A 22,028-nucleotide genomic window follows, 5' to 3' on the forward strand; every position below is an offset into this window, starting at 1 on the left:
GCAGCTGATCAATGATTCTCTCTCATCCTTGATATTTCTATCTCTCCCTTTCCCTTCCTCTCTGAAATCAATACAAAAATATTTAAAAAATAAAATAAAAGACCATCTAGTTCAGCACCCACATTTTACAAATGAGAACATTAAGATGGCTTTCAATATTTACTCAAGGTCAAATATTTAGATAGTGGCATCGATCGGGGTTCTAGCATCCTTCCCCAGGAAGATTGGAGGGATAGTGGGGTACTCCCACCCAGGCAAATGTGTGAATAAAGTCTTAGACTGGTACATGGGTTCTGACAGGGCAAAGAAGAAAATTTTAATACAATAAAGTCATAAAACATTTCACCTCCAGCCCTGATGGGTTTGGCTCAGTGGATAGAGCGTCAGCCTGCGGACTCAAGGGTTCCAGGTTTGATTCTGGTCAAGGGCATGAACCTTGGTTGCGGGCACATCCCCAGTGGGGGGTGTGCAGGGGGGGGGCAGCTGATCAATGTTTCTCTCTCATTGATGTTTCTATCTCTCTATCCCTCTCCCTTCCTCTCTGTAAAAAGTCAATAAAATATATTTAAAAACAAAAAAACAAAACAAAACATTTCACCTCCATTTCAGATGTTTCACCTTGGTCCATAGTCTCAAAGCTTTTTGTGATAATGAAGCAGTAAGATTCATTGTGAAAACACTACATCTTTAAATATATTTGAAACTAGAATGGGAAAAAATGTTGAAATACATGAGGTAGGGTAATTAAATAGTAATTGTGCCCTAGGTTCTGGGACAGACAAGTGGCGTGGAAAGTCAGTTTTCCGTGCAAGAGGGAGAGGTGGTGGGAAACCAGAGCCTGGGGCCAATGATGAGCTGGCCCCCAACCCAGTGAAATTTCCCACCATTGTGTGCTCCCTTCCCGCCTCCCCAGGGGAGCCCAGGGCTTAAGGCAGTCGTGTTATGCAGTCTTGTAACCTCCCTGGTAAATGATGTCACAGGTTAGTTCCAGAGGCCCAGATCGATGGGCGACTTAGGCAGCGGATCGATCCCATTTCCGGGGAGAATTCATCCTTTGTGACCCGCAGGGGGGCAGGTGGTTTATCAAAAGAGGTTCAGGCTCGAAGGATTTAATGCCGGCCCCTTTCCCATTCCCGTTTCTTCCTGGGGGGCCTGGGCAGTAACAGCAGGGTCATAAACTACTTTTCATTAAAGAGATCTGGGGGATAGGAGTGAGAGGGGCAATGAAAGGTAGGGACAAAAAGACAAAAATCCGCTCCAAGACGCAGAGCCTGGGTGGGGGCGAGCTGGCTTCCCTCCCCACCCCCCTCTCTCGGAAGCCACCCAGAGTTTCAGGGCCCCCGAGAAGTGGCCCAGGGCCGCGCCAGGCCGCCAACAACGCTCTGGGCTCGGCGGGGGCGGGCCGGCCCGCCCGGCCTCTCCCGCTGGGCTGCAGCCCCCTCCCCGCCGCCCCGAGCCCCTCCCCCGGGCCCGCAGCCCCTCCCCGCGCGCTTCCCCTCTTGTCTCCCCTCCCCTCCCTTCCCTTCCCTTCCCTGCCTGCCTGGCCCTGCCTCCGCCTCCTGCGCCCACAGCCTCCGCCAGCGCCGAGCCCCCCGGAGTCGGAGTGCGGCGAAGGGGCGCCGCCTGTCCCTCCCCTACGCGCTGACAGCGGGCTCCGGGGTCCCCGCCCCGTCCCCGCCGGCGGGACACACCCCCGCCCCTCCTCTGCTCCGCCAGTTCCCGCCGGACCCACCGGGCGGCGGAGAGAGCGGGCGGGCGAGCCGGAGAGCGGCGGCGGCGGCGCGGGAGGGCAGGGAGCGCGGCAGGCCCGAGGGGAGCCGCCCGGGGCGCACGGAGCCCGCGTGCCCTCCGGGACCGGCAGCGCCCCGGTGCCATACCTGCAGGCGCTGGGAGCCCGGGCAGCGGCGGCCGGGACGAAGTGGCGGGTGGCCGGCCGCAGGGACTCGGGGAGCAGAAGGAGCCGGAGCCCGACCGGGATGAGAAGGTGACGCCGCCGGGGGGCGCCACTCGCTTTGTGGGGGAAGATGCTCGCCTACTGCGTGCAGGACGCCACCGTGGTGGACGTGGAGAAGCGGAGGAACCCCTCCAAGCACTATGTGAGTACTGTCCCAACGCCTCTGCGGGGGGCTGGCCAGGGACCCCCGGGTGGCCCTTCGCCCCTCCCGCGGTTAGTCCCGGAGCTAAGTGCGCACAGGGCAGCCTCGCTGTGGAGTTTCTTTGCAGGGCCGCGATCTCCAGGGGAGCTTTCCTCGCCTCCTCCACTCGCTGCCTCCCCCAGCCCCGCGTTTTCTTTTTTTGGCGTTGGAGTTGGCCAGCGGTGCCCTGGTCTGTTACCGTGGTGAAGTCATCCACCCGCCTGAGCGGTGATGGCTGGTGGGGGAAACGTTCGTCAGATCCTCGCTGGGAAGCTCTACTGGGAAAGAGCATCTCCCCGGCCCTCCCGGGGGGCTCGGGTCCCCCGCGCACGCAGACCAGGATGCTTTCCGAGGCTGGCCTTGGGGAAGGAAGCCCCGCGCTCGCACCCCCCTCCCCCCACGTTCGCTCCGGTCTCTGCCTCCCCAGGCCTGGGTTGGGGTCAGAGGGAAGCCGCTGCGCCCCCTGTCCCACCTCCACCCTCCGCCCTGAGCTTGGATTTCCTTCGTTAAGTCATTGTGTCCGTAGGTGCGAGGAGAATTGTGGCTTTTCCCTTTTATCCCTCCTCTGGACGTGACCCTTAACTGGGTTCATTTCCTCTCCAGTGATGCTCCAGCCCCAGACACGAGGAGGCTAATGTTTGCTGTGGTTTCCGAGGAACGGCTGCCCCTCCCCCTTTCTTCCCCAAACTTAATGAGAAAGGGCTAAGGTGGATGGAGCCAAGCTTGGGAGTCTGTGTGACACGGCCTCCTTTCATCTCAGCCAGGCCTGTCGTCCCATCCTTCGCACCTTAGGATGTAAGCTCGGCATCCTTCACGTCTGGGGACGCCCGGCCCAGCAGTCTGAGCTCCTGTACTTGAGATAGAAGAAACAGACAGCCGGGCATCCAAAGCAGAAGGACTGCATCTTATTTTCAAATTAGACACTTAAAGGGGCATTCAGACTGCCCAAAGCATTAATTTTAACAATTAAAACAGGCTGTTGGTTGCTGCCCTAGACTGCACACTGATCTCTGAAATGCCTTTTATTTCCCTGTTGGAAGGGAACTGGGGTTTATGCTAATGTTAGCCTCAGGGGACTGTTTCTGCCTTTATCGCAAATAGCTCTGAACTTTGCGTTTTGTATTGGAGCACATTCGGCTGGGCTCCTGTTGGGGAAGAGGTGGTCCTTGGGGGCTGGTTCCTGACTAGACAGAGAGGTGGGTGCCTGTGGGGGAACATTTCTTGATGTGGTCATAGAGTTGTATCTTTTGCTTTATTAGGCTCAGCAAACGACTTCCCCTGCTTTTCAAGAAAGCTCTTTTCGGAGGACTTGGGTCACCAAGTGGTCATCCTATTCCAGGGGCAGATGTCCATTTACACATCCCAGTGCTTATTATCTTCAGCCTCCCTAATTTTTTTCCTCAAATGTTTACAGGCTAAGTTTTAGGGGTTCTTTTTTCTAGTCTCCAGTTAAGGTCAGCACTGCTTTCAACAGATTGCACTCTCTACTCTGAGACCCAGACAGGTGCTTTTCCAACTCTGGATTTTAGGTAAAACATCAAATCTTACTAATCTGACAAATGATGTCCATAGTTATAGATGTAGGCCATACTGGCAAGCGGCCAGAAGTGTTGCTAAAGCGACCAGGGATCCACTGCAGAGTGTTGAGAGGTAGTTAAGTGCTAGGGCCCTGAGAAACATTGGGCAAGTTACTTAACTTCTGTGGGCCTCAGTTTCCTCATTTTTAAAGTGAGGGCAATAATGGTCTACTTCATAGGGTTGTTGGGAGAATTAAATGAGATCATCCATGCAAAGCACTTAGCCCAGTTCCTGGCACATAATAAGCAGTCATTAAATGGTAGCTTATTTTTGGTGAGATTCTGACTAAGCAAGCACTTTTGAAAACCAGCTATTAATGGTCTGGCAAAAAAAGGGAGAAAGATTTTGGGTTTTAAGATTGTTAATAACTTGTTTTATGTGAAAAATACAAAAGAAGTCTTGTCCAAATCCCTTGAAATGATTATTTCCTCCCTTTTTACAGACAAACTGTTTTCCAGGACATCTCTGCTTCCCATGTAAAAATCGACATTATGTTTGGGGCAGGGAATGATGTCACTGAACAGATGGGGTCATATAGAGCCATGAACTAACGTTGTGGAAAACAGTTCAAGGAGAAAGTGTTACATGTGTGACATTGCGGAGCTGGCAGGGACCCCAGGACTCATCTGGCTCAACCCTATCATTTTACAGATGAGGAAACTGAGAACCAGAAGGAGTCAAGTCACTTGCAACATAGCTAGTCACAGCACCTGGGTCTAACTGGCCTTTGGCCTGTGGTGTGGGTTTCGTTCATTGAAGTGTCCTACGTTTAGTTGGGGCTGACCAGGAAGACAAATATCTGGCGGTAGCAAGAGATTCCTAACGCATTTGGGGGCATAAATGCATAGTGTCTAAGGAGAGGGTGCCCAGTAATAGAAAGTGTAGGTGGGTTCCACGACAGCAGGAGGAGCAGGTTGGGGGGTGGGGGCTGTGTCTCTGAGTTTAGAATTTCTTGGCCCTTGCACGGTGGACACCACACACCAGAAGGTGAAGTGTTCTGAGGAAGGCAGTCCGGTGTGGGTAGCTGGCAGGACACACCGTGTCCAAGTCGCCTATGTTCTGGAAGCTCCTGCCTTCTTTCCACCTGTCCTCCATGATGCCTTCTTTCCACCTGTCCTCCATGATGCCTTCTTTCCACCTGTCCTCCATGATGGTGAAGTCTTGAGTTTGTGTTTTGGCAAACTGCAGAGCAGAGAGGTTTTCTGGGATGTGCACAGTAGCTGGAGGGAGCTGAGGAGAAGCCTGGGGTCCAAGCAGGAGGGGCTCTGCTGGCTCTAGATGCTGAGAACACAATGCAGAGGTTCTCTCAGGACATCCAGCAAAGGGTGTGCTCTTCCCCGAGAATGAGGGGGAGCTGCCTGGACAGCCGAGGGTCTTGTGCTTTGGGTCTGTTTATGAAAGGCGGGCATGTGGCCTCCATCGTTTGGATGGTGCTGTCAGTCCCTGGCTTCCTTCCTCTCTGCCAAGCCCCTGCTCGGGGTGGGGTTAGGGGAGGGTGGGCAGCTGCTGCTTAGGCCGGGCTCCCTGGCTTGGAGTTGGGCTCCTCTCTTAGCTTATATGAGTTGCCACTGGGGAGACCTTAGGTAACCTGGCTCCGGCCCAGACCACTTGTGTTTAAAATGACCCTGATGATGCTAGGTGCAAACTGCAGATGTCTTCCTTTGCAGGTGTTCCACAAGGATATGGGTCCAGGTCCACAGAATTCTTTGCGCTCATGTATGTGCAGGTGTATGTCAGGACATATGGAGGTGGAGAGAAGCTTGTTTATCTAAAACAAACAAGACATTATTTGTTTGGATGTGGGAGGCGTTGTGCTTTCACTGTCATTTCCTTTCCTGATTGTTTAATTCAGACAAATACCAGGCATGGATGTTCTGAGCCTCTACAGGACTCTTTAGGGAATGCAAATAACAGCAGTGTTAGCATTTACCGTTCCTGGTGCCAAACACTTCACATGCATGATTTCATGTGATTCCTACCATCCATTGCCTGTACCCTAACATGCGGTTGGTTCTTTGATGCCTTTATACAGATGGGTTAACTGAGTCGTGGAGAAGTTAGAGATTGCTCAGGGTCTCTTAGTTCAGACAGATCTGGGTAAACTCAGGTCAGTTTACCTCCAAAGGAGGAAATGAACCTAAAACGGGGCCCTTCCCCTCATCTGAAGTCTGGTTTTGGAGAGCAGCCTCAGGCCTGCACAGCAGTGAGAGAGCAGTGCAGGGTGGTATTTGAGGACTGCCTCCCTGTGTGGGACATCCCCTCGTGCTGTGGCAGGAGGTCACTGTGAGGCACGGGGCGTGGACCAAATCCAGGGTGATGTCAGGTCCCCAGTGATGCCTGAGGTGATCAATGGAAGACTGACCCTGTGGAAATAAGTTATTCTCCTGTGTGTTTAGATCATTACAGGTTTTTGTCTTGGTCCTGGGAGCTACATTTTTAGGAATTGGCCCCAGACCTGTTCATTTTTCAGCCCTTCAGTTTTTCTCTAAGCCCTTTGACTGTGGGTCCAGCCCCATGGGAGGAAGGATGTGCAGCTGCAGCATGAAAAGGGTCTTCTCAGGGCCAGTTCCGTTAGGGAATGAGTGGTGTTGGGCAGATCAGGGTTTGAATCCCGCCTCTGGCTCTTCCTAACCACACAACCTGGGGCCAGCCACTCTGGGCTGCAGCTTCCTCACCTGTAACCTCACAGAGCTTTGGGGAAATTGACCTGAGATAATCTGGGGTAAAGCTTCCACCTGGCCCCCATCATGAGCACTCAGCAGACACTAGTTTCCATCTGTCGTTCCTAATCACCAAAACAGTAAAGTGCATTTGGGACCTGATAGGTGAAGCTGAGAGAAAAGGAAAGACTGAGGCAAAAAGGAAGGCCCAGCTGTTCAGAGTACGATGGGAAACTGGGCTAGCCCCGGGGAAAACACCCAACATGCAAGAGAAACACGTAAGCAAGGAGCAGCTGTTCAGACCTGGATGGCTTCCTGGAGCTGATCTAGGGATGGCTTCCTGGTAAGTTGGGAAGGAACATGGGTTGTGAGGGTGGGAGGGGGACTGGTAGAGGGGTGCTCCAGGGAAAGGCAAGGTCAAATAGGATCCTAGCCCAAGGTCAGCGCTCTTGCCTGCTTTCTCTCTCTCACACACGAGAATAGTTTCTTCTCCTTCTCCAAGGAAGGAAATGATCTAGGGGTGATTCACAGGTCTGACAAGGCTCCCTGCTTATGAACAGCCAACCACATCCTAAACGGCCGTTGGAATGGGGTGCACAACCAGCCATTTATCATAGCCCTTTTTAGAGCTTAGTGAGGTTTTGGGGGGTGGGGGAGGACAAATCAGGATTGGAATCACTGTGTGTGGTGGCAGGCAAACGGGAAGAGAAGGGAAAAATAAACGTATTTGATGTCATAGGAGACTGGATCCAGCTCCAGAAATATAAGTGCCAACTGCTGCATTTTTCCAAAGAGATATTCCGGGCCCAGCGTGGGTTAATGGCCAGTGGAGGCTCTGAATTAGAGGAGTGTTGTTAGGGCTTCTGATTCGGGGTTTGCACAGCAGTCCCTTGGAAATTGCCTTCTAATTTCCTCAGCCTGAGTCACCGACCAGGCTATTTCTTGGCCAGAAAAAGTCTAATAGGCAACTTTGTTCTCTTTTGCCTCTTGATTAAACAGAATAAAACAAATAATAGCATTATACATACGGTAGTTACACTTACTCTTCTTGAGTTCTGAGAATCCAGGAAAGGGATAATGGATTAGGACAGGGATCCAGGGAACAGGAAGGGCAAGGGGTGTGTGTGGGAAATGAGGAGGAGATTCTGGCTTTGGAAATAGGTTCTGAGCCAAAGCCAGAGGTTTACTCTGCTATGGCAATTGCCAAAAATAATGGAAGCGTCCAGTAGGGTAACTAGCGTTTCAGGAGGTGGATTCCCAGAGCTACGTGTGATTTCTTGCAGTTGCTACCATTAGTGGAGTCAGTCATAGGAAGGTAGGTGAATGGAGAGAGAGGTCAGGGGCCTGGACAAGAGGACAGGAAGGTGGGAGGGTGAGCCACCAGAAGGCCCCTCTCATGCCCCCGAGTAACCTCCAGGCAAGTTACCACATCAGCAAAGGTGCTGAGCAGAGCTTAGCGAGGATAAGTGCAGAGTGAGGAGAGAAGGGCACTTTTAGAGGGGATCTTATTGGAACTGTGTAACAACCACATGAGGTAGGTAGGGGTTTTATTTCCACTTTAATGATGCGGCAATTGAGGCCCAGAGAGCTTATGCGACTCTCACTCAGAGGAATTTAGTACAGCTGGGATCCTCACTCTGGTCTCTGACACCCACGTCTGTGAACTCGTCGCTTTCTGTTAGAGCTGGGTCAGGGAGAGAGGGGCATGGGAATACCCGAGGAGTCCAGGCAGCACCACCTGAGATGATGTGCACCTGGAAGTCTGCGTTGTCGGAGAGCCCTAGGCTCTCATGTCCCTGGGCTGGGATCCCGTCTCCACCGTTTACTGCCATGGGCCCCAGTGCATGTTACTTATACTAGGTGTACCGGTTAATAATGGCGGATTTTGTAATCAAAGAGAACACGGTAATTTCAAGAGAAACATCAAAAGTGCTTTATTCAAAGTAATGTCCATCGCTAGCTACACATTTCCCCCATCTTTCAGGTAATTTGTGGACACCGACCCAATAGAACTTTTCTTGTTTTGAGGCAAACCATTCAGAGACACAATTTTCCACTTCGTACGTTTTGAAGTGCTGCTCAGAAAGGGCGTGTGCCATCGATCAGAACAAGTGGTAATCTGAAGGAGCAAGGTCTGGTGAATACGGCGGGTGGATTACTACTTCCCAGGCAAGATCTTAACGTGTCTTTAACTGGTTTTGAAGTGTGTGTGATGGTGTGTTATCATAAAGCAAAATTACTTTGCTGTGTCTTCTGGTCCATTCTGATCGTTTTACAATCAAACTGTGGTTCAAATTGATTATTTGTTGTATGTAGTGATCAGTATTAATGGTTTCACCTGGTTTTAGAAGCTCATAATACACTACAGCTTCCTGATCCCACCAAACGCAGAGCATTGTCTTCTTTCTGAAGTGATTTGGCCTTGCAGTTGATGTTGATGGTTGACCTGGATCAACCCATGATTTTGCGCATTTGGGATTCTCAAAATAAATCCACTTTTCATCACCAGTCACAATTCGATGCAAAAAAGACTTTCTTTCGTGCCATTGAAGGAACATTTTACTGATGACTTTTTAGTTTTCCATTTGTCTTTTGTTCAGTTGATGTGGCACCCATTTTCCTTCCTTTAAAATCTTTCCCATTGCTTGTAAACGATCCGGCAATTGTTTGCTGAGCAACGTTTAATCTTTCTGCAAGTTGTTTTTGAGTTTGACACACATCTTCATCCAATAATGTTTGTAATTGTTGGTCTTCAAACTTTTTCAGTTGACCTGGATGTTCTTTGTCTTTCACATAGAAATCATCACTTTTAAAGCATTTAAGCCAGCGTTAACAAGAATCTTGAGATGGAGCATGTTCACCATAAGCTTCCCGAAGTATATGATAACTTTCAGCAGCACTTTTCTTCAAAATAAAGTAATGAATTAAAACTTCCCGCAAATGCTCTTTTTTTGGGCACGAAATTCGACATTTTTAAGCGTAAAAATATCTATGATGTTAACATCCTCAGCAAATTTGACATATGAAGTTTTGAAGCTTGCTGTCAATACAACAAAATAGCATACATATCAAATCGCATATATATCAACATATGTGTAACTCCATCTATTGAAAAAAATACGCATTATTAACTGGTATACCTTGTACAGTGGTCGGCAAGCTGCGGCTCGCGAGCTGCGGTTTGCCGCTCTGTTGACTAATGAGTTTGCCGACCACTGACCTAGTATCTCTGTGCCTCAGTTTCCTTATCTGTAAAAAACAAAACAAAAAATGAGGGGGAAATAGAACCTCACTCATAGGGTTGTGGTGAAGATAAAGTGAGTTAATAAGCGTGATGAGTTTAGAACAGTACGTGGTACATATTAAGCACACATAGGTATTTGCCATAGTAATGGTTAAGTTCAGAAGAGGGAAGATTGGCTAGAGAAAGCAGGCTTGATGGGCCTTGAGGAGTCATTAGGATGTGGATGGTGAAGAGTAGGATTTAGGAGAGAAAAAGAGGGGGAGGGAATTCCAAGAAAGGGAAAAGCAGGGGTGGATCACACGAGGAAAGCATGGGCAGAACCCACGTGGGGGAGAAGGGTGAAGAGAAAGGTCAGTCTAGCTACTTCTGAGAGCCTCTTACGAGCTGAGGGAATTCAGTTTATTGTGTAGACACCTCTGAACCCTCCTTTTCTCCCACGGATTTCGGGGGAAGGGGAGCTGATGGTCATGATGGGGTCGTCCTGGTGGGTTCCAAAGCTGGCTCTAGGCTTGTTCCTGCAACCATGGCCGGGAAAGAACTAGAACCTTTTTCTAGTTCTGCGTTGGGGACTCTAGTTGGCAGGCCAGAGCCCAGGCCAGGCCCTCTCTGTTTATAGTTCTTACTCTGAGGGGTCAGGCTACCTCATAAAAGTTGATTGCACCCCAGAGGTCTTGCAGAGGGAGGGTGGAGGAGGAGGAGGAGAAGAGGGAGTGGCAAGGAGTGAGGCATGGCTGCTTTGGGCCTCACCAATGGAGGGCATTGATTGGCAGGGCCCGATGCAGCCATAGGATGTCACAATGGAGTATTTTCCATCCACATTCCCAGACATGGCTGGCCACTGCAGCACCACAGGGCAAGAGAGAGGAAACCCCGATCCTTGAAGGGTCTGGGGGCTGATACTAAACAGCTTTCTGGGGGCCCAGGATGTCTTTGAAGTCTCCGTGTTACCTGAAACAGTCCCGCCAATGTTGCCTTCTCCTTCAGCATCTCTCTGAACTTGTTTTACTTTCAAGTACAATGCTTCAACTACCTCTTCATGTATTTAACCTCCACCACACTCCCGTATATTCCAGTAAGCCTGATTCTTTAGGGAAAACTTAATGATAAAAATAATAGCAGTTGCCTTGGCTATGTAGCTCAGTTGGTTAGAGCATTGTCCTGATACGCCCAGGTTGTGGGTTAGATCCCCAGTCAGGGCACATATAAGAATCAACCAATGAATGCACAAGTAAGTGGAACACCAAATCAATTTTTCTCTACCTCTCTCTCTCTCTCACTCTCCTTCCTCTCTCTCTTAAAAAAAGAAAAGCTAACATTTCTGAATGCTTTCTCCATGCTAAGAGCTTTATGGAACCATTCAAAACTGCCCCCGAAGCGTGTATTTACTGCTGGCATCCACATTGTACAGCCCAGGACATAGAGACCCACAGAGCTTAAATGAATTGCCAAACGCCACACAGCCAATAAGCTGCATGTAAAGAGGGGCCTGCCCTGTCCCCACAGAGACCTCACAGCCCCTTTAATGCTTGATACACCTGGGGGGACTGGACCCCAAGGAAATTCCATCTGAGGCCTGGCTGGTTGGCTTGTCAAGCCATGAAACCTTCCACATGTCACTTTCCCCATCTAGATCTCCATTTGCCCATCTAGAAAATGGCCTGAGTGCTTCCTTTCTGTCCTGCCTTACAGAGGGGAAGGTGGGTATGAAAGATGCTTTGGAAAGTGCTGAGGCCAGAGGAAATAGCTGTGTGAAGGGCTCCTAGGTCCTTCAATCTGGTTTCTTTTTTCTTTTTTTACAATATTTTTAAAATCTTCACCCAATGATTTATTTATTTATTTATTTACTTATTTTTATTTATTTATTTATTTAAAAATATATTTTATTGATTTTTTACAGAGAGGAAGGAAGAGGGGATAGATAGTCAGAAACATCGATGAGAGAGAAACATCGATCAGCTGCCTCTTGCACACCTCCTACTGGGGATGTGCCCGCAACCAAGTTACATGCCCTTGACGGGAATCGAACCTGGGACCTTTCAGTCCGCAGGCTGATGCTCTACCCACTGAGCCAAACCGGTTAGGGCTATTTATTTATTTTAGAGAGAAAAGGATAGGGGGGAGAGAGAGAGAAACATTGATCAGTTGCCTTCTATACACACTCTGACCAGGGATTAAACCTGCAACCTAGGTATGTGCCCTGATTGGGAATAGAATCCACACCATTTGGTATATGGGACGATGTTCCAACCAACTGAGCCACCTGGCCAGGCCTCAATCTGGTTTCTTAATCATTTGGGGAAGGGGTTGCTTTACAAACAGGAGCTGTCCTCCTGAGAAGCCTTTCAGCCAGGGTTGACTCAGAATCACTTTAGTCCTTCAGTGAAGGTGGCTTCCAGAAAACCACCCTGGGAATTACACTTTGCTTCTTTCCAAGCCTATCATTTTGTGAATGGGAAGAGACAGAGCTATTTCCAGTCCCTTCTCTCCCTGATGTTACCTGAGGGGAGGAAGTGACGTCCTGGCGGCTGTGTTAGCAAAGGGGAAACAGCTGTGCTTTCTGCCCCTCCATGGGGCTGCTTTCTCTGGCCCTTTGCTGTCATTTCCCTTTGGCTGGTGAGGAAGCCTGGGTGGGTGGAGGTGCATGGTGGGGTGGGGGCAGAACCCCTTCCTTTGTGTGTGTCAGTGCAGCCTAAATTATGCAGGGGAACGTGTGGGGCTCTCCGACCTGCCTCTGGGATCTCTGGATTGTGAACTTCAGAACTGGCAGAAATTGATCACTCTTATCAGATCTCTTATCAAGAGGTAGGGGTATTATCTGATGCCAGTAGCCTACCAGGTGGGATGTAACAGGTGGGGGATAAGGGATTTCGTGGGTGTGGGTAGGTCTGTACTTTTCACCCATCACTGAGTGGTCCCAGGAATATTCTCATTCAAGGTAATTAAGGAGACTTTGACCTGTTTTACATGAGCACCATCCTCATACAGCTACCACATATTGCATTCCTATTTTGTGCCAGATTGTTTATAATCTCTGATCTCGACACAGCCCTGAAGGTATGCATTTTAACCCCATTTTACTCATAGGGAGACTGAGGTTTAGAAAGTTTAGGGTGCATTGTTAGTCAAGTACAAAGCCAGGTATTTTCCTCCCTTCCCCCCGCACCCAGCCTGTGCCCGTTTCACACTGTCTCTGTACCTTATACACTTGGTCCCTCTCCAGGTCTGCTCTGGGTCAGGGGGTGCTTCTGCCTGCCCTACATGTTGTCCTCCTGTGGAATAATGTTCTTTATTGAGAAAGCCTGCCTTGCTGCTTTCGCCCACCTAAGGGTTCTGAGCGTGAAGGGATTATCCCAGTCGTTTGAAGTGGCTGCTTTGTAAACTCTTTCATGGTAGGCCCCATCCCGACCCAGCTTTATTCCGTTTCCTGATGGCCCAGACCCAAAGGGCTATTTTAAGGGACTTGCCTGTGTGGGAGAATTTCTTTGTAACAACAGAGAGGGAGGCCTGGCTGGCCTGGCATGGTGCTGGCAGTGGGGCTCTGAGAGAGAGAGAAACTCTTTCCTGAATTCTGCCCCCTGGGCTGGAATTGACTCATGGAGCTCTCAGCACTGTGTCTGGCCCCTGGAAGGGACACCGTCCCTTATCACTAAAGGCAGGGGTTCCAGAGGTGGCTGCCCAGGGTTTTCTGGAGCGCTAAGCCCTAGTGCAGTGGTTGGCAAACTGCGGCTCGCGAGCCACATGCGGCTTGCGAGCCGCGGTTTGCCGCTCTGTTGACTAATGAGTTTGCCAACCACTGCCCTAGTGGATTGGCAAACGGATCCTTTTCTCACAGAGTTAAGGTCTATAGTAGAACAATGTCTGAACTTGAGTTTCAAGCCAGGATTGTTTCTATTAGTCATCACTCATTGGCACCCCAAGAAAAGCAGCCTCATTCTCCCCATGATTGTTGGACGTGGCAGCTCCCGGGCAGGGGAAGTGGGGAATTGAGTCAGGGAATGTGAGTGGAACCCCCGGTCGGTGCAGGCACCAGGGCAGGGCTTCTCATCCACTGTCCCTCTAATCCCCACAGCAACCTTAGCCCATTGTCCCTGTTTTGTAGGCAAGGAAACCAAGGCTCAGAGAGGTGCAGCATCTTGCCCTCTGTCACACGGCAGTAAATGTCGAGAGCCAGGGTTTGAACCTAGATCTCTGCAGCAACAAAGCCTGTGCTGGTTCCACTGTGCTCCCTGGAGATTTGATGGATTGCCCCCCACCTCCCCATGTGCTGAGGTTGGGGTTCTCCTTTTCCCCTGCCTCCAGCTGGAAGCCTCCACACATGTCAGACTAGCTCTCCCTTCTCTACTCTCTCTGCACTATCAGACTCTGGCCTCTGTGTCTGTATTTCTTCCTCTGCTGAGGGCACCCGTGGGGGTCACGGCCCTGGTTAGTGGCTCTGCAGGGGCATAGAATGCTGAGAGCACTGCCCTGGGCCTAAAAAAGGGAGGGGACCCAGAGGGAATGTGCAGTGGGCCTTCCCTTGGGAGTATGTAGATGGCTTTATCTCAGGGGCTAGGAAGTGCATCATGTGTGTGTGTGTGTGTGTGTGTGTGTGTGTGTGTGTGTGTTTCCAGATAAAACTTCAAGGGTCTGGATTAAACCTCAGCTCATCTGTCTGCTTTGACGTTCCCTCCAGGCCCCTCCATTAACATGTGATGTGGTTGGAGCTGGTGGTAGTGATAAGATATCAAACCTCTCTTACTGAGAATGGACCCATGGCAACGTCTGGCCTCTATTTTGGGGTTTGAATTTTTATTGCCTTTGAATTCTTGTCTTGAGCCACTACATATATATAAATGTGTGTGTGTGTGTATATGTATGTATGTATATATATATATATATATATATATATATATATATATACATATATATATATATATATATATATATTGCTTTCAGAGAGGAAGGGAGAATATGAGAGAGAGAGAGAGAAACATCAATAGTGAGAGGGGATCATTGATCAGCTGCCTCCTGCATGCCCCACACTGGGGATCGAGCCCACAACCCTAACCCGGGCATGTGCCCTGACCAGAATCGAACCGTGACCTCCTGGTTCATAGGTCGATGCTCAACCACTGAGTCATGCCGGCTGGACCAGAGCCACATATATAGGAACTCCAGGACCCCAAACACAGTGTACATATTAGGGAATGTCACTAAGCGAACATTGGTTTTGTACCTGCTGTGTGCAAGGCACCGTGCTGAAAGCAGTTCCTCCAGCTGGGAGCCAGAGGGTGGTGAGCTTCTGCAAAGGCAGCAACCCCAGCTTTTCATCTTTAACACCCCCTCCCCCACACTAGCAGAAGGTCTGGGTCACCTGGGTCCTTGATCAGTGGAATAAATCCATGAATGAACGCTTTATTCTATTAAAGCCCCTTCCTCCTATCCCATTCTTATTTATTTTTAAAAGAACCACATCTTTTAACTTACAGTTATGGAAATTGGCTTTTTGAAATTTAAAATATATATTCCCATAGATAGAACATTGTAAATGGTGTTAAGATTCTCAGGTCAGTCCACTAAAACCTTTCTCATCCATTGAGGAGATGGAATTATAGCACCAAGGACCAGATGTCTCTACCACATGGGCTAGCCCGGGAAACTCAACTCTATGTGTAATATTCAGGAAAACTCTTCCAGTGTTCACAGTGAGCAGGAACCTTGCAGGCGAAGTGATGGTGGTGGTAATAATAATAACAGGCTGTCCGGCCAGCATGGCTCAGGGGTTGAGCATCAACCTATGAACCAGGAGGTCATGGTTCGATTCCTGGTCAGGACACATGCCAGGGTTTTGGGCTCTCCAGTGTGGAGCGTGAAGGAGGCAGCCGATCAATGATTTTCTCTCATCTCTCTCCCCCCACCCCCGCTTTCTCTCTGAAATCAATGGCGCGGAGGGGGAGGGGGAATGAGAGCATGTGACAGGGGGTAGGTAAGGCTGGGGAAGGTCAATGGGGAAAAAAAAGGAGATGTATGTACTACTATGTGTAATACTTTAAACAATAAAATTAAAAAATACATATTTTAAAAATAATAATAGCAGCACTAATTATCTGTCAGCCACTCTTCTAAGCACTTTATTCATTTAATCCTTAAAATAACCCTATGAAAAAAGCACTGTTACGGTCTTTCCTGAAGAGAAAACGGAGACACACAGAGAAGTTAATTTCTCAAAAATCGTAAGCTAGGAGGAGGGGGTCAGAGCCAGGCAGTGGGTCTCAGTCCTTCAGGAGCCCTTTGCTTCCTGGCCTTCCAGGGAATCCTGTGACCAGCCTTGCCATAGCCCAGGCTGGCCGTTTGTAGGCCTTATGTGCAGGACCCTGGCCATTAGGTGTCCACCACAAGTGTCAGAGTCAGGGAACTGTGGCAGGGTGGCAGGGTGGCAGACAGGAGCAGCCCTTCTTTGTTCCTGTGGCAGGAAAAACCATTTGTTCCTGGAACCTGACACCACAGGGGGTGGGTTGGCTGTGTCGGTTGTCTTCCTAGGCCATTTACAAATCCTGCACATGGGGCTGGGCTGGGGGTGGGGGGCGGGGGACAGTGTGTTTGTTGGTCGGGCCCAGATTAGAGTGTCTGGCAAGATGTCTCTGACACCTAGACCATTCAACTCTCAGCAAAGCACAGCAGGTGGCCGGGGCTGTTGCTTTAGCTGGGAGGGGGTACCTCTTCACCCTGCCTTGTTCAGCTTATTGTTGGAATGAGGTGGGTCCCAGCCAATCCTTCCCCTCTCCCTGTACCCCAAAATAAACAGCAGCTGTTGGCTACATAGTCTCCGTCTGCTGCCAGCCTGTCAACAGCCCCTGGCACTTGCTTGTCCTGCCACTTTAGGGCTTAATGGCCTGGGGTGTTGGGGGGCCTTTGGCTTTGCCCTACAGAGCCTGCCTTGTTGGCCAGCTGGCCTGCCCACTGCCAGGCAGCGCTGGCCCGTTGACCACCCACTGGCACTGTCCCCTTCTGCCCCGCAGGCCCTCTTGGTGGTCACGAGCTCAGGCTCCAAAGTTCGACATCCTGGCTCTGCCACTAAACTCTGGGTTGGCTCTGGGTAGGCAGCTTAACTCTGAGCCTTAGTTTCCTTCTGGGTAAAATCAGGTAATGGTATCTGTATCACGGTATGTCTTGAGGACTAAGACCAGTGCCACAGTGGAGCCACAGTGGAGTCCTTGAGGCCAGACTGCCTGGGTTGAATCCTAGTTATGCCACTCAGGAGCGTTGTGACCTTGGGGGAGGTGCTGAAGTTTTCTCATCTCTACAGCAGGGATAATAAAAGCATCTCCCAGGCTGGTGGTGAGGATTAAGTGGGAACAATGCCAGGCACAGAGTGAGAGCTCAATGAATACGGTAGTTTGTGCTCTCCTTGGTGGAACATCCCCTAAAGAATCATTCACGGCCCTAGCCGGTTTGGTTCAGTGGATAGAGTGTGTCAGCCTGCAGACTGAAGTGTCCCAGGTTCAATTCCAGTCAAGGGCACATGCCCGGGTTGCGGGCTCAATCCCCAGTAGGGAGCATGCAGGAGGCAGCCAATCAATGATTCTCTCTCATCTTTGATGTTTCTATCCCTCTCTCTCCCTTCCTCTCTGAAATCAATAAAAATATATTTAAAAAAAGAAAGAAAGGAACACTCACGGGTGCATATCTAATAGGTGACAGGATGACTCTTCCCCTAACCTGACTTTTGGGTCTGTGTGGCTGAGCTAATTTGCTTGGCTTTGATTCTAGCCTGTGATCAGAACCTCTACTTAAAGGGCCGAGGTGGTGGTAGAACTGGTTATATGGCAGGATGGAGGCACAAAAAAGGAGAGCTAGATTTCTGTTCTCCTTGGCCGTGGTTCTGCTGATATGATCAATGGAAAGAAGGCTGTGTCTCCCTGTGGCCAGGACTTCCTTTAGCTGGTGGGCAGATCCCCTGGACTCCTGGAGGGTCGACCAGTTATCTCTGCTGATGTGTGAGCCCCAAGGTGTTCTTCCATATGATCTTCACAACCTCCCTGTGGACCAGCTCGCTCTGGCTTCTCCCTGGCTTCATACACAGGGAACCTCTAGTTATCTCTGACTGTTCTTTGCATTTACCCTTCCTTTTGGAAAGATTGTACTGAGAACCTCCATTAGAGCATCCAGACTGAAAAGTCATTAATCTAAAAACAAAACAAAACAAAAGCCCTTGACCCTGATTGTGTCAGGCCACAGTGCCAGATGCCACTGTTGGCATCTCCCCTCCTCCCTCAGTGAAGAGACCCTCACCCAGGACAGAATGTTTGCCCTGTCCCCCTAGGAGCCTGGCCCTTTAGGAGAGGTGGCTGGGCATGCTGTCTCCTCCCCTCCGTGCTGCCTTTGTCAATTCTTGTCCAAGGAAAGAGGTCAATGGCAGTTCTATTCCCAACGTTTGGGGATGTAGCCCTCTGATAGTGAAGAGAATGGAGCCTGCACTTTATAGGGGGATGTAGCAAAGTAGTTTACAGCAGGGGCTCTGGAACCAGATTGCCTACATGCAAATTTCAGCTCTACCATTTATTTCTGTGTGGCCTTTTTTATTTTTATTTTTTTATTTTTATTGATTTCCGAGAGAAAGGGAGAAGGAGAGAAAGGTAGAAACATCAATGATGAGAGAGAATCATTGATTGGCTGCCTCCTGCATGTCCCCCACTGGGGGATCGAGCCCGCAACCCCGGCATGTGCCCCAAACCTGGAATCAAACCCTGACATCCTGGTTCATAGGTCGATGTTCAACCACTGAGCCATGCTGGCCTTTTTTTTAGTCCTAACTCAAGGATATTTTTTCCATTGATTTTTTTAGAGTGGAAAGGAGGGAGGGAGGAAGGGAGGAGGGAAAGAGGAAGAGGAGAGAGAGAAAGAGAAACATCAGTGTGAGAGACATATCCATTGGTTGCCTCCCGCACTTGCCCTGATGGAGGTGAGGGTACAAGGACTCAAACTTGCAACCCAGGTACATGCCATTGACTGGAAATTGACCCCAAGATCTTTGTGTGGCTTTGAGCAAATCACTTAATCTCTGTAAAAACGGGGATAATAACAGTACCTTCCTCCTAGGACTGCTGGGAAGATTGCATTAGATAATGATGATAAAAACATGTATAACAATGTGTGGGGCAGGGTTGGTGCTCCCTAAGTGTTACTGTTGTTATCTGAGCCCTCATACCAGGTGGATCAGCCAGAGCCTCTGGGGCCTGAGGGATGTATATTTAGAACGCTTGAGAGGCCCTCTCACCGTGGTGTTTGTGACGGAGCTCCTGGCATGTTCTAGAGGGAGTGTAAAGATTTAGACATTTAGACATGCTGACTGCACCGGTCCCTAGCTGAGTAATCCTCCCAGCTCCGTTTCCTCAGCTACCTGTGCCCATGACTTCCATGCAGGGTCACTGCGAGAACTCGAGATAACACAGAGCAGCCAGCAGCCAGCAGCCACTCTCCGTCAGAGTCGTCATTTAAACAGCCATGAGGCTTGACAAGGGGGCCCAGAGGATGGTCGGTGGGCTCCAGCCTTACTTTTCTGGCTGGGATCCTTGAACGACACTCTTTTCTCTCCCGTGGTGAGCACCTCGGGTGTTTATTGCAGCAGGGCTGTCCTTCCAGATGGTACCTCCTGCTGGTATCGGCAGTGTCCGCTTCCTCAGCCGACACTCACAAATGTTATCTCTGTCTCTGAGGGACCCTCCAGGAAGTGACATGGGTCTCCTGCCTGTTTGACAAATGAGGAAAGGTTTGGAGAAGCACATGACTTCTCTAAACGTGGAGGAGACTACTGATGCCCTGCTCCATATCAGGGCTTACCTGAGTTCACCTGCAGCGGTTTCCAGAACAGGGACCTACCCCCGCCCCCCAAGCTTCCTCGTTCTCACCCCTTTCCCCACCTCATCTCTCTATGTGAGGGTTTTCTCCAGCCCCATGGTACTATGGGAGCTTGGTCTGCCTCAGTAGGTGCACCTGAAGAAGGGGGAGAGGTGGAGGTGAGTTGGCCTCCCTGGGGTTGCCCTCAAAAAGTTGGTGTATGTGTGGGTGGGGGTGGGGGTGGGGGAAAAGGAATTGTGTCCCAGAAACCCGTTCTCTAGTGGGAGGATTCTGAGGTGAGTTCTAGCCAATACCTCAGTGGATCTGTCCCCAGCAGGACTGAGCCGCAGATGTCCACAGAGGTAACCTGCCCATTAACACACCCTTTACCAGCTTTTATCCCTTTCTGGTTTGACTTTCTATTCTTCCTCACTCAGACTTCCTGGAATCAGCTCCCTAGTAAATATCCTACACCCCAACCCTCATCTCAGGGTCTGCTTGGGACAAACCCAGATGATAGCAAACTTCTGCTAGCAGGTGGTAGAGCTGGGACTGAAAACCTTTGTCAGTGACGCAATGCCCAGGCCATGCCGAATTTTCTAGATTTCTGGGGCTCTTGTTATAGAGGAGTTAGAAAAGAACCTTGTTTGATACAGGTCATTTTGGGTAAGAAGAGGGCAATTTCCAGAGTGAGTCGGAGTGGACAGGGCTAAAGAATACTTGATCAATACAATGGCTTCTAGGGGCTCGTCAGTCATGCAGACATGACCAAGAGAAGCTGCTCCTTAGAACCGTGGGAATCTGACCTTATATAGACTTGCCCCAGGAAAGAGATAAGCAAACAAGGGCCTTATAGATAAACAGAAATATAGTATCTTTATTCTCACAGATCAGGCTGGGAGGAGCAGTGTAAAGGCTGGAGGCTGTTGGTGTCTGTGTCCAGGGGCGGGAAGACATATGTTTGTCGTAAAATTCTTGTCTGTATCTGGCTAGTTGTACCTGCTGTAATCAGGCTAGTTGGCATGGAGTTGGACATTATTTGTGTGTTTTTAAAAAATATATTTTTATTGATTTCAGAGAGGAGAGAGAGAATCATCAATTATGAAAATGAAACATTGATCAGCTGCCTCCTGTACGGTCCCTATATGGGGATCCAACCCTCAACCTGAGCATGTGCCCTCACTAGGAATCAAACCGTGACCTCCTGGTTCATAGGTCGACGCTCAACCACTGTGCCACACCAACCGGGCAGGGAGTTGGACATTATTAACCTTAAAGCTTCTTGTGACAATGTTTGAAATTGTGGCAAGACTGGGTGTCCTTATAGATGGCAAAAACATCTTTAAGAAAATAAAGGGAGAAAAGAAGGAGTGTGTGTATGTGTTTGGAGGCAGGTATGTTTATGTGTTGTGTTTGGATCTGAGGTGTGTGTGAGTGGAATGCATGTGTACTGAGGATGTGTGATGTATGCATGTGTGTTAGCAGGTGTTTGGGTGTGGTGTTTATGAATGTGTGTTTGGGGGGTGTATATGTGTGTGTGTTTGGGTGTGGTATGTTGTGTGTGTGGGTGGTATGTGTGTGTGTGTGTGTGTGTGTGTGTGTGTGTGTGTGACAAGCTATTGGATTGTTACCTATCAGAAGAGACTATCTTTTATCCTTGAGAGGTCATTATGGTCAGGCTGAAGGGTCCAAGAATGCTTAGATTTTGGTGTAAAATGGTCTCATAGATCCTCACATATACTTACAATAACTGTTGGTAAATTTTTCTCCAGTGCCTCTTCTGTGCCAGACCTCATTTCACTCCCACAACAGATCATGTTTCTCCCACCTCATAGGTAAAGAAACGGAATCAGAAAGGTTTGGTCACTCACCCAAGGTGACACATCTAGTAAGTGGCAGAACTGGGATTTGACCAGTCTCCTAACTCCCATCCTCTTCTGCTTCCTCAACCCATATAGGGTGAGCTGGTAGGTAGGGTTCTCTTGTGGATTTGCACGGCAGAGAGGGCACTGGCTCTAGAAATATTACTTCTAGCTTCAGTGGAGGCCTCGGAGGAAGTGCGGGAGCAGGAAGGCTGTGAGGCTGGGCTGTGAGAACCAGGCTGGCGCAGCCTAGCCTGGAGGACCCGATTCCAGGAAAAAGTTGTGACCCAGAATAGGGTGAAAATGGAGGAGGGACTGCAAGAAAGCAAGGGAGGACTCAAGGAGGGGCTTGGAGGAAGGTGAAGAAGTCCTTGAGTTCATCCTCTGGGCCTTAAGGAGAGGATAATGTAAACATTGTAGTTGGGTAAGGAACCTTATGCCTGGTTTTAATACCCCAAGAGCAAATGATAGTCAGTCTCCCTTCTGTTTGTTCGTGTGGAAACATTACCTGTCCAGGTATGTGGGGATGGGCAATACAGATCTGTCAGTGTTATCTGAAAGTGATTTAACCTCTAATAAGGACATGAGTAGAGAAACAAGCATTTCTAGTCTGGATTCCTGGAAGGAACAGAGACAGAGAGGATAAAACATTTCATCACTGTGAGCGCTTGGTTGACAGAGGCGGGGGGTTGGGGGGGGCAGCCATGGGATGGCCTGGCTGCTCCCGCCCATG

General features: G+C 49.6%; 1 protein-coding gene across 5 annotated transcripts in view; it reads left to right on the forward strand.

The window, feature by feature from the left end:
- The window catches only part of SH3PXD2A (SH3 and PX domains 2A), a gene marked incomplete at its 5' end in the record, with an annotated part of 261,903 nt that overhangs the window by 33,275 nt on the left and 206,600 nt on the right, over nt 1-22,028 (forward strand). For 4 of the 5 annotated variants that reach the window (XM_080687640.1, XM_080687643.1, XM_080687642.1 and 1 more), the window contains one exon: nt 1,925-2,096. The exons of the other annotated variant lie outside the window; for it this stretch is intronic. In XM_080687640.1, coding sequence (XP_080543766.1) covers nt 2,025-2,096 — 72 coding nt within the window. Of the gene's footprint in view, nt 1-1,924; nt 2,097-22,028 lie in introns of those variants that run through there. 5 annotated transcript variants of the gene reach the window in all.

The sequence above is a fragment of the Plecotus auritus genome, assembly GCF_963455305.1.
Source record: "Plecotus auritus genome assembly, chromosome: 9".
NCBI classification, from domain to species: Eukaryota; Metazoa; Chordata; class Mammalia; order Chiroptera; family Vespertilionidae; genus Plecotus; species Plecotus auritus.